This window comes from Pleurodeles waltl, chromosome 3_1 (assembly GCF_031143425.1).
Source record: "Pleurodeles waltl isolate 20211129_DDA chromosome 3_1, aPleWal1.hap1.20221129, whole genome shotgun sequence".
Taxonomy (NCBI): domain Eukaryota; kingdom Metazoa; phylum Chordata; class Amphibia; order Caudata; family Salamandridae; genus Pleurodeles; species Pleurodeles waltl.
The window spans coordinates 521,746,114-521,759,054 of record NC_090440.1 but is presented as its reverse complement, the minus strand read 5'-3'; the positions used below and the strand labels follow the sequence as shown (position 1 = coordinate 521,759,054).

At 44.2% G+C, this 12,941-nt stretch overlaps 1 protein-coding gene across 2 annotated transcripts in view; it reads right to left on the bottom strand.

The window, feature by feature from the left end:
* The window catches only part of ALDH1A3 (aldehyde dehydrogenase 1 family member A3), a 203,244-nt gene that overhangs the window by 29,738 nt on the left and 160,565 nt on the right, over window positions 1-12,941 (bottom strand). For both annotated transcript variants that reach the window (XM_069222799.1, XM_069222800.1), the window contains exon 11: window positions 4,332-4,489. In XM_069222799.1, the coding sequence (XP_069078900.1) occupies window positions 4,332-4,489 (158 nt within the window). The remainder of the gene's footprint in view (window positions 1-4,331; window positions 4,490-12,941) is intronic.

Sequence of the window (12,941 nt, the reverse complement as noted above, 5' to 3'; positions counted from 1 at the left end):
CCTCTCTTCCTATACTCATCTGGAAAATGTAGGAGAAGATTCTCCATCTTGTCCCACTGTGCTATGTTGTATTTAGAACACATCCCTACAGAATTGGCAATCTCCCAGTGATTTGTGTTGCCTACAGTCCCTCCTTTCCCTGCAGCATCAATCCTCGTCCTCTCTTTGTCAGGGGGAGGAGCATCTCCTGTTGATTGTGCTGCCCCTCATTTCCATGCAGAATTCACACTAAGGAATCAGAGGTTGGGTGCCCCCTAATGAAAAGCGGGGCTGAGAGTGATGGTTTCTACTTCCTCTCTACCCTAGGAATAAGTACTTTAATTGTAAAGTGTTCTTTAAAAATGTCTATTGGCAGTTTTAGCATAGACTTTAACATATGTAGATATTGAGCACTTCTTTGCATTCTGGATAAAGTCTTTACTAAAAAGTCCTCCTCTTCAGGGGTGACAACCTTGTGGTATGCTGCAGCTGTTTGAATGACACTATGGTAATTTGTGGTGTTGTCTGGTGAGGATGGTTTGATGGGAACTGGTACTAATCTGGGCCATCCTATCGGTCAACATTAGAGGCCTTCCAACAATTTTCAGGGCTCTGCACATATTCTAAAAGCCCCCAAATCATCGCCGGGGGAATACGGATCGACACTTCCTGTGGTTGTTTAAAGGACAGTGCGTTGTAAGTGAATGCTCTGGTGAGCTGGGTGGTAATGGGGGTGGTGGTAAACTGGTGTCTTTGTTGACCATAGGTCTCTTTGGTGGCAGAAACATTAAAGGCTCCTCAAATGCTAGCCTCTTGCTTGTAGAAGTACTAAGTTTCCCAGTCTATGGAGCAATAGTCCACTGACTCTTGTTGAGGATCTGATGCAACTTTTTGAAGACTGAACCCTCTTCTTTCTTGGCAGCATGGTGTTTCAGAGCCAACTTTGCTATAGATGCTGAACTGTCATTGTTAGGGCTTTTTGAACATCCCTTTGGTGACAGGTCTTTTGACGCTGAGGATTTTGATGCCAAGGGTTTTGGTGCTGAGGGCTTTGGCGCCAATGGCGTTGGTGAGGCATGAAGGCCGGACGTCTGCGACTTCAAGGCCTCTGTGCTGGGCTTGGTCTTGTGACTAGAAGCCCAATCAGGTTCTACGGGTATTTCATTCTTTCTCAGCTCTGAAGTCTTGACTTGGTTTCTTGGTGTCAAATGGAACCACTTAGAGTCACGTCCTAGACTGGATCAGCCGAGCAGCCCAGGAAACGTGACGAACAAGTCCTGTAGTCATGCTTTATGTGTTGTAACTTGAGGGGCAACAGTGCTCATGACCCTTGGCATAGTCTTTGTCTTCGGCCTTGAGGTTGTCCCTGGAACAATTTCAAGACCCTTACAGAACGAGAAAGATGGTTGCTCCTTATCATCGCTGCCTCCAGTGTCAATGTTGGAATCTCCAGAGGTGATGTAGTGAGGGATAACTACCAACTCGGGTCCTCTTCCTCTTCCTCCTCATCGATGCTGATGATCTCCTCTCCCTCTGAGAGCCTTGAGCTCAGAGGTGGTCTCAGTTCTGTGAGTGAGTCGCCATGCCCGATGGTGTCTTAAAGTACTTTTGGACTTGAACTGCTGACACGCCGCACACTCTTACGGGGGAGAGGCACAAATTATTGTTGTGTGGACTTGTTGTATTCCTAGAGGGCACCTTCGAAATTGGGTTTATTCCATCACCACTACCAGAACATTTTGCGCTCCAGGTGGTGCTGAGTAGTTGACCAGTTGGTTCTTTGGAGAGTCGTCACTGATGCTTTGTAGCCATTGCGGAACAAATCCTTTATGACAGTGCGTGGTTCTCCAGGTTTGAAAGGCCTCGAGAACAGATGTCAAGAGTGAGCTTTGAGAACCACGTCCAAGCCCGAAGGTGGAGAAAAACAACCTGAAGATGGCACTGATGACCATGCACATTACCTTGAAGAGGAAGAGTCACAGGATCTCATGAGTCGAACAACTTCTTCGAAGAAAAACACGTTTTAAAACCTGAGCCCAACACTAGATGGCAGGACTATACAGAACATGTTTATCTACAGCCACGCAAAATTAAAAGCTTTATTCCTATTTTTATTGGGTTTTTTTGTAACACTGAATAAGATTTGTGACTACAATAGCCTTGTAAGTGTTCAATGACGTTGGTTGTTGCCTTGAATGCAATATTAATTTAAGGATATATCAGGGGGTATTAATAAAGGGGAAACAAAACTAGATGTAAGTCATCAGTTAAACACCAGTGAGGGTAGTAAATAATCCAGCTCCATTCTTTAATAATAGAATGCAGCTCATTGGCCTTATCTGTGTTGTTCAATGTAGAAATCAACAGGAAATATGTGGGTCTGAAGTCAGTTGCTGTATACGTGATTTGCTCACATTCTATGTGTTTTCAAGGAAAGAGCACTCTTACACCTGAGGACCATCCATACATAACATAGCATGCTCATAAAGACTTAAACACTACAAAAAGTGACGAAACAATTGAACTAATTTCAGACACTAGGTCACTTTGGACTGCACTGTATTTCATCATTTTTAGCTCATCTAATCCATTATTTGCAAGGACCAACATATGCAAATCAGTCTTTGTACCACACCAAAAGAGACAGCCCAGACTGAATGAAGACAGTATGGTGTAGAAATAGGGTCTGCTCCAGGCATGAATCTGAGTTAGGTGCCCCAGTAATGCAATGTGCTTAGAATTACTTCGAGAGATGGTTTTAAGGTGTTGTTTGTCCCTATACTGAAGGGTACTGTCATTCTGTTGATGTTGTTTGTAAACATCAGATTTGGGAAGTGTCAGTTTCAAGTGCAGGTAAGAATGCCTATCTTTCATCCTCCTGAGCACACACAGTAGTAACCAGTTGCAAACAGATGGTGATAATTGTGTGTGCAATGTGCTCTAGCAGATTTGAAGGAACGCACAGAATCTTGCCATCATCAGTCTCAGCAGTAGACTAGTGTGGCGATTTCTCACATTGTGTGTAACTATTAAAACCCCACAACAGAACTGTTCAGTATTCGAGATTGTGCATCCCATAGATATCCAGGAAAGTGAATGAAGGAGAGGAGACAAGTGAGAAGGACTCCTGCTCCTGAGGCTGTGAATAATCAACTAAAATCAAAACCTCTCTGATGAATCTAAGCTCATCCTTCCAAATCAATAACTGAACAACCATGAGCCTTGTATACTTCACATTTACGAATACTGGATTTACCTTTCCACGGTTTTAATGGTGTAGACATAGGGGCTCATTATGACCCTGGCCGATGGCGGTATTTTGGAGAAAGGTAGTGCCAGAAGGCTGGCGGTATATTTTCCCCAAAATATGACATTGGTGGTTTGGCTCAAGCCAAACCGCCAATGTACCACTCCGTCCGCCAGGGCGGTAACAGCCGCTGGGCAGGAGACGTCAGTCTCCAGCCAGGCAGCTGTCACTGTTCCACCCGCAGGATTATGACCCCGCCTACCGCCATGGTTTTCGTGGCAATCTTACCTCCACGAAAACCATGGCGGTAGGCACTATCAGTGCCAGAGAATTCCTTCCCTGACACTGATAGGGGTATCCCCCGCCCCCTCCCCAGATTCTTCCCCCACCCTCCCTTTCCCAACCCCCTGACATACATGCACATTCACGCACCAACATACACACGCATACACAGACTCATACTCACATTCACCCACGCATGCATACATTAATTCACACACACATCAACACACACTGACATACATTCAGACATGCATTCACACAACACAACATACATGCTCACACACATTCCACATGCCAAACGCCCACATGCACGCACACACATACATACACACACACACTCACACACACACACAACACCTCCCACCCCCCTCCCCTGTCGGAGCACCCGACTTACCTGCTTGCAGGGGTTCCTCTGGCAGGAGACAGGATGCAGCGCTGCTGCCAGCAGCAACGTCCGTCAGCAGAACACCGCCAGGCCGTATCATGGATCATGATACGGTCTGCGGCGGTCTACTGGCGTGGCGCTGCTGCTTGCAGCAGTGCCACCGTACTGCCGTCCGCCGCCATGACTGTAGCCGGAATCCGCCTTCTGGCAGAATTCCGTCTGCGGTCATAATATGCGGACGTTAGGTAGCCGCAGCAACGGTGTTTTGGCGTCCGTCACCACGGCGGTAGGCGGTCATTACTGCCAATGTCATAATGAGGGCCATGGTGTTGAAATGGATTACATTGTTCTTTACCAGGTTATAAAATGAGCTGTGACTCCATGCGTGGGTAGCATAGATTCTCAGCTATTTGCTTGGTGCATAGGATGAGTACTCACCAGACTGTCCCAGACTGCACAGAAGATGCGATTTTCATTGCTTTGTCCAGACTTTTGGTGAACACTGCTGCTGTAAGTCCATACTCTGTATTGTTGGCTCTTTTGATAACTTCTTCTATGTTCTTAAACTTCAATATCGATTGCACAGGTCCAAAAATCTGAATATAAGAAAATCATAATGAATATAAAATGAAAGGAGGAACATGTTTTTTCAATGTAGCGTATAAGCATAGTACAATTGTGAAAACCTAATAACAAAATTGTAGCTTAGGTCTGTGAGCATTCATTGAATATTTTTTCTGCTGCTAATTGCCCATGGACACGCATTTCGACCTTGATGTAACCTTAATCTGCCTCTAGAACAGAACAATCTAAAACAGTATACATCCCATCCATCCATTTTAAAACGGCGATATTTGTAATGCTATGTTCTTACATTTTGTAAAAAAAAAAAAAATTGACTGGTATGGACTTCTTGGTGCTCACTGGTTGGACAACATTCATGGTTAATAGTCACTTTTCGACAACTAGTGAAATTACAGCTAGGGTGTGAATAAATAATAGGGAACACGTTTTATGCAGCTTTGAAAGTGATCAGTAATGATAGAAAGTTGGAAGAAGGGCCAGCTGTGAGAACAGCCTTGTGCACTATGCACAGTGATATAACCTTAATACATAAAGGTACCAGAAGCTAACCTAAACTTGCTATTACTTGTGAAATGTGTAGTTGATGACCAATACCAATCACTAGCCTAGCAGTTCCATTCTGCAGCCACTGTAGAAGATCACAATCTATCTAAATTAACAGATTATGAACCACATTTACCAGAAAGGGACACTACTCAGGATACTGGACCAATGATCAAATGTCCAAAGACATGTACTCGCCCCAGATGACAACCCTTGTCTTGTCTCGAGTCACTTTAAGATTGCTGGCATGAATTCAGTTGTGGATTGCCATGAAACAGGACAGTACAGTGGTGGTTGTTTGAGAGTCACAGCCATAGACTTTGAATGGAATCTAGATATCATGTGGATATGTGAACAGGTGTACATGAAACTAACCTCTCTTTCTCCTAAGAGACTAACATAAGTATTTACAAGAGTGTGGCTTACAGGAAAGTCCTAGGCACTTCATAAAGCTGAATATGAAGCAGAAGGAGAGGGGACGTGCTCTCCACTACTGCAATGACATGAACTTGGTGCTCCTGGAAGGCTGCACCGATTTCTTTTGCCCTGATTGACCGCACTGATGTGTGCTGACTTGTGCTGGGGTGGGACTCAGTTCCCCAGCATTCATTTGGCCGAGAGGAGGGACGTGGGAGGCAGCTGATGCTTTTAACTGTATTTTGACTCCTACAGCCCAGACGAAGACAAGGCAATCAGCAGGCCCATCTGTGCCCGTCTGTGACCGAATGAGGCTGGGCTGGACCACCCCCATCTTGGCTCTAATATTCAGAGGTACTTGCCAGTGTGGGGGGACTGCAGCAATAGACATGGGGAAACTAAAAACTACTTCTGTGCCACCTGCCACTAGTACCACCCTTGAAGTTTTTTTACAGCGTGTTGTCAGCACCATTAGTAAAGAAATTGAACTGGTAGAGAGGAGACCATCCCTGTCCTCGCCACTGCCCTTCCAGACAGTTATGGTACAGGAATCTGCTACTTGTGAGGGGGAGGGAAGGAGGGAATCCCATTCCACGTTCCACGCATTCACAGAACGACTGCCGTGGCAGATCGTTCTCCCACCTCGCCGCCAAGATGTGGAACACTCTTCCTTTCCACCTGCGATAGACACAGGACCTGCTAACCTTCAGGAACCACCTCAAGACATGGCTGTTCGAGCAGTAGGAGCCTCCCCCAGCGCCTTGAGAGCCTCATGGGTGAGTAGTGCGCTTTACAAGTGCCATGATTGATTGATTGATTGATTGAATCCATCGTCCCGCTCTCCCCTTCCATTGCTCCTGTTAATGCTATCAATAATTCTGCTGCCTGTTTGCAACTTATGGCTCAGAGAGTGGGCGAGGGCGGAAGCTCCAAATCTAAGGGAGAGAAATGGAAAAGAGAAGAGATTGGTACAAAGTCTAAAAGGCTATGCCTTGCCCCCAAAGAAGTTTGCAAAGTCCTGGTCAAGAGAATACTTTGACTAAAGCTGTGGGTCAGGACAGGGCTTTTCTCTAGTTGATTATCTCTACTTTTGTATTGTAAACTTTCCTACAGATGCCCTGAAACCCATAACGATGAAGCTAGGGAAAACTGAAGAGCAACCTTTGATGTTGTATAATTCTTGCAAAGAAGTGCAATTAATTAGTTCTCATCTAGAGTGTGGGGCAAACCAGGAACCTGATTACCCACAAGTAAATGAGCAACGGGTCATAGGACTTTTATCGAATGATTTCGCAGATCATCCACATGGACGTATACATCAAGATAATATCAGTAATTCCATCTCCACTAATAAACAGGGTAGAAGGGGAGAGAGGGGCCCGGATTCTGCAGTCTCAGCTCAGGTATTCCAGTGCAATCATTCATATGGCTTAAAAAAATAATGAATTGCCCTCAGCCCAGTGTAAGCTCTCATCATAAAGGTGTAGTTAAATCTATCCACATCATACATGAGGAAATTAGGAAAGTAACCTTATTCAAACAGCCATTATGTATTTTATGGTTGGGGGATTTTAAATGTACAATTTGGGCTCTTAGTGGCTCACGTGCACGTGGAGGGGAAAACAAGGATGGTTACCAAATGTCCCATTTTATTCATTCAGAATATGGAGATGTGTTAAATGGCATCTTGATTTCAAATGATTTGGCCTCCTTGACCGATGTGTTGATGATTCTACTAGGTATTGTCCAACCTTCATGGGGGGATCTTACAGAAGTACAATTGATTTTATACTAATCTCTATAAATTATGGTACTGTTTTTTGGGATTTTACAATTTCTCCACATTACACTAGTGATCATAATCCATTAGTAGCGCACATCAATTTATTTTAAGATCAGGGACTGAGAAATGTACTGATCTTTTTCTACGGTATAACCGAACAAAGGTCTAAGAGTGAAATGGGACAAGGTAAACATGCAGGACCTACAGTTTAAAATTATGAGTGAGAACTTGGATCTCATCAATAGTTGTCTGACAGTAGAGGACGTTCCTGCTGTGCAAGAACAGGGTGTTGAATTACTCTGTACTGCTATTTCATCAGCTCTTTTAGTGAGAAGCTCTTCTGGTAGACTTGGCATCCTTGGAGTGGTCTCACCTAACCTTTTCCTCTGCTTCCCAGGTTGTTTCTGTGTGCTGGACTCTGTTTTTGCTGTTTTGTTTGCTCTGGACACTTTACCACTGCTGACCAGTGCTAAAGTGTAAGTGTTTCCTGTGTAAATTATATGTGTAATTGGCTTTCCATGATTGGGATATTTGATTTACTAGTAAGTCCCTAGTAAAGTGAAATAGAGGTGCATAGGGCCTGTAAATCAAATGCTACTAGTGGGCCTGCAGCACTGGTTGTGCCACCCACATGAGTAGCCCAGTAAACATGGCTCAGACCTGCTACTGCAGTGTCCGTGTGCAGTTTTAAACAGCCAAATCGACCTGGCAAGTATACCCACTTGCCAAGCCTACACCTTCCCTTTTTCTACATGTAAGGCACCCCTAAGGTAGGCCCTGGGTAGCCCCATGGGCAGGGTGCAGTGTATGTGAAAGGTGGGGCATGTACTGATGTGTTTTACAGGTCCTAACTGTGAAATACTGCTAAATTCAGTCTTCAGTGTTGCAAGGCCTGTCTCTCTCATAGGTTAACATGGGGGCTGCCTTTAAATCTGGAGTTCAGGGTCTCTGAACACACAATTTAAAAATACATCTTTTAGTGAAATTGGTTTTTAGATTGTTAGTTTGAAAATGCCACTTTTAGATAGTAGGCATTTTGTTCCTTAAACCATTCTGTGACTCTGCCTGTTTGTTGATTGCCTGTCTGGGTCAGTTTGACAGTTGGGCTATTTGTGATTCCCCTCTAGACAGTGAGACAAAGGGAGCTGGGGTGAAGCCTGCATATTCTGATGAGCCATCTGTGTTAGAGTGGCGGGAGGAGTGGTCACTTACACCTGAATGGGCTGTGCCTGCCCTCTCACAATGCAGTCTCCAACCCATGGTGTGTGTCTGGGGCCTGGCCTGGGCAAAGCAGGATCTTGTGAACAACAGAGACTTCCCTTTGAAGTAGGCCTACTTCAAAGGCAGAAAGGTGAATAAGTATTGGACCCAAAACACGTGGAAATCAGATTACTTCTGGAACCAAGAGGAACCTCTGCCAAGGAGAAGAGATGTAGAGCTACAGGAGGAGTACTGCCCCTTTGCCTGTGACTGTGCTTTGTTGGGTCAGCCTGCAGTAGCTGATTCTGCCTGAGAGAGGACAAAGACTGACTTTTGTGTGACTTCCCATTGATGAAGAATCTCCAAGGGCTTGATCTGAGCTGTTGTTGAAGTTTCAGAGACCCCAAAGACTTCTCTCTGCCAGCACCTGGACTCTCTGTTGAGACTCCTGCCCAGCCAAGTGGTGCCCCAACCTGTCTCTGGGCCCTTGAAGGGTGAAGCTGGCAGAAAAAGACAGAAATCCACGCACAGACAGCTGTGCAGGGAAACTTTCGATGCACCATCTGCAATGCGGCTGATAAACAATGCGCCTCCAGCCTCGTGGCTAAAATCGATGCTCCACTTGCATCGCGGCTGGGAGATTGACGCAATGCGGCTTGAGAAATGATACACTGTTTTCTCTGTATTACTGTGTGTGTTGGTACAAATACCTTATACATTGCTTCTGAAGTTAAGCCTGCCTGCTAGTGCCAAGCTACCCAGAGGGTGAGTGGGGGATAACAGAGGGTGATTCTCCTTTACCCTGACTAGAGTGAGGGCCGTTGCTTGGACAGGGGGTAATCTGACTGCCAACCAAAGAACCCATTTCTAACACCCTCCAATAATGTCCCCTTTGTAGGATGGTTTAACAGTGCCTGTACAAAAGCTAATAAGGAATTAAAAAGAGCCCTTTGTTCCACTTCCTGTAATGAAGAGCAAGTTCATATAGCCAAGACAAATTATACATTTGTAATAAATTAGAGGAACGCTGAGCTTAGGAGAGAGGCCTGGTCGGATCGTTTGGTAGCGGGTACTCTGAAAGACATGAAAACATTTTGGGACGTTATTAACCGTCCATTGGTTTCTGAAGTCCCTTCACAGAATATGGACTCCTTGATTCCAGGGGAGGAATGGGTGGCACATTTATCTTTAATCCCTCAAATAGAGTTTTGATTCCAGAGGAAAAGGACATGGACCAGGCCATACAATTTAGTTTGTCCGTTTCTGTTGTATTATAGTGGGGAATTGGCTAGTGGTTCTAATGGTGCTTAGCAACTGGGTGGAATGCTGAGGTAGATCGTGAGGTGGACTCAGTTGCTCCTGAGATCTGCCAGGGTTGGATGTGTAGATCTGATCTCAGAATAAAGAAGATATATTTGTGGATTATCGTGTTCCTGGCTCCTTTAGTGGCGACGAGGATGGGATGCTGTCTCTGAGGATCAACCCTGGCAGTGTATTCGGTATTGATGGGCGTTTTTTTTTTTAACTGACAAGTTCAACATTTTATTGTGTTGTGGAACGAAGATTATTTTTGGGAGCAAAGACGCGAGGAGTATGACATATTGCTTGGAAGCTTCATGTCGTTGGTTTGGACATTTAGTCATTCCAACTTCAGATTTGCCAAAAGAAGAGGCAGTGTAGAGGAGGCAGTGGAGTAGTGAAGAAGAGGCAAGATGCAGTGCTGCAGTGAAGAAGAGGCAGTGAAGTAGTGAAGAAGAGACAAGATTCAGTGCCGCATTATATCGCGGCATATTTGGCAGCGAGTGGAATAAGTTTTAAGGTTGGCCTGAACAGCGGCACTCACGCATTGCTGTTTTTGTTAAAAGCAGCTCTCGCGCGTTTACAGTTAAAACGCGTTCGAGCTGGCTGTGGCCTTACCTCGCGTGCTGACAACTCCGTGTGATGTTCGCGAGGACACCTTGAGTGCGAGCATCATTAACGCTGTGCAGGCGAGCTGCGTGCTGTGGGAAATACATCACGGCGTTGGTGTAAGGGAAACCATTCATAGAAACAAAACCATTGGTTGGTTTTCATGTGAAGACGTGAATCATTTTTTTGGATGCAAGGACAGCGTGTTAAGAGAATTCATGAGAAGGAATAGGAGCTAAATTTCTGCTGATCGTGCACTGAAATTCAGAACTTAGATGAGGACTTATTGTGGATCGAAGGACGACAGTGACTTCATTTTTGTTTGTCAGTTTGTTGTTTTTAGAGGAATTTTGTTGTAAATGTGAATGGTTGTTTGTTATAAGAACCTTATAGCTTAAAAAATAAAAAAGAGAGATGCAATCCATAGCGCCACCACCCACGTTTTTGAGTGTACCGGGTGAACCGAACATGTCTTGGGAGGATTGGAGAGAGACATTTAAGACTTATTTGGAAGCTTTATGGGGGGCTATTTTCACAGATAAGAGGAAGCTTGCCTTATTAAAACATAATGTGGGGGTGGAAGGTAGGAAGATTTTGAAAACATTACCTTCTGCAAATTTGTTAACTAGTGAGGGTAGAGGTTCGGATGAGGATGAGAACTGTGATGAAGACGATGTTTATACAAAGGCCTTAGAAGGATTGGAGGAACATTTTGGTTGCAAGTTGAATATTGTTGTAGAGCGTCATAGATTGTTTTCTAGAGCCCAAGCTGCTCATGAATCTGTGGATCAGTTTGTGAGTGTATTACGCACACTGGCAAATACATGCAAGTTTAGAGACTTACATGAAGAGATTATCAGATATCAGTTAATCAATAGTACGAAACGTTTAAAGATCCAAGAAAAGTTATTAAACTTGAAGAATCCATCTTTGGAAGAAGCAATAAGGGTTGCAAAACGGGTGGAGAGTACGTCGAAATATGTCAAAGAATTAAGTATGAAGGATGCTGAGGATGCACTGATACAGGCTGTAAGTTCTGTTAAGATTACTAAGAATATGGGCAGGTTGGATGACAGGAGAAGGTGTTATAAGTGTGGTAGTACAAAACATTTAGCGTCTTCAACAAGATGTCCTGCAAGAGATGCCAAATGCTTCACGTGTGACAAGAGGAGGCATTTTTCAAAGGTGTGTAATCAGAAGAAAGGGATATATAAAAGGAAAAGTGTGAACTATGTATGTGACAGTGCCCAGACAAGAGGGGAACAAGGAAGTTCCAGTGGTGAGGAGGTAAAAGATGACCATATTGAGATATTAATGCTTAATATCATGTCTATGAATGAACAAATGAATGTTTCTGGGTTGAAACAGTGCAAGTACAAACCTCCAAAGTGTGAAGTTAGTGTAAATGGTGTAATGGGACGCATGTGGGCTGACTTGTGTTCACCATATACTCTCATAGATAAAGTGACATGGGAGAGAGTAGGTTGTAAGGAGTAAGTTAATGCCGAAGTGGATTTGGTGGGCTATGGAGGCAACAAGATTCCTGTTTTGGGGTATTTCCAAAGCAACTTGATGTTTACTCATAGGCAGACGGATTGTGATTTGTATGTGGTGGAAAGTGGACGATGTTTATTGGGCTGGAATGAGCAAAAAAAATTGAAGGTGGTGTTGGACCCGAACAGTGAGGAACAAGTTCTATCAGTTGTGCAAGAGGATACTGAGAACTGGAAGATGAAGTTTCCGAATCTGTTTAGTAGTAGGTTAGGGTGTCTAAAAAAATTCCAACACCGCATTGTGTTGAAGGATGGGGCGGTTCCGAGAGTGCATAAGGAGAGGAGTGTGCCGATTGTACTGAGAGATGTGCTGAGAGAGGAGTTATCAAGATTACTAGACTTAGGTGTAATTGAAAGAATAGAGGCATCTGAATGGTTGAGCCCAGTTGTTTTGGCCCGTAAACCTAATGGAAAAATAAGAATGTGTGTAGATTTAAGAGACCTAAATGATTATATTTGGGTTGACAGACACCCGATTCCAAATATTAATGAATTGTTGTGTGGAATTCAAGGGGGTGAAGTGTATTCGACATTGGATCTATCTAATGCATATCACCAGATTATGTTACATCCTGAATCTCGTCATCTCACGTCATTTATTACACCTGAAGGGGCTTTTAGGTTTATTCGCATACCATTTGGACTTGCGTCCGCTTCGGCAGTTTTTCAGAGAGTTATGCAAGATCTGCTGGGAGGTGTGAAATGTGTTAGGTTTTTTCAGGATGATGTATTGGTTTGGGCAGAAAATATGTATGCATGAGCATGATCGTGTGTTAGGAAATGTATGTTGTATTTTGGAGGATGCAGGTTTGACAGTTGAGCCTGACAAATGTAAATTTGCATGCCGGAGTGTTGAATACCTGGGGCATACCATTTCAGGGAAGGGTATTAAGCCTAAAGTCAGTTTGATGGAGGCAATTGAAAGGGCACCTAGACCTGTCAATAAAGATCAACTGAGGTCTTTCCTTGGATTGGCAGAATATTATGCTTGTGGGGAACTTTGCCGATATAGCACAACCGCTGAGGGTGTTAATGAAAAAAAATCAAAGATACGTTTGG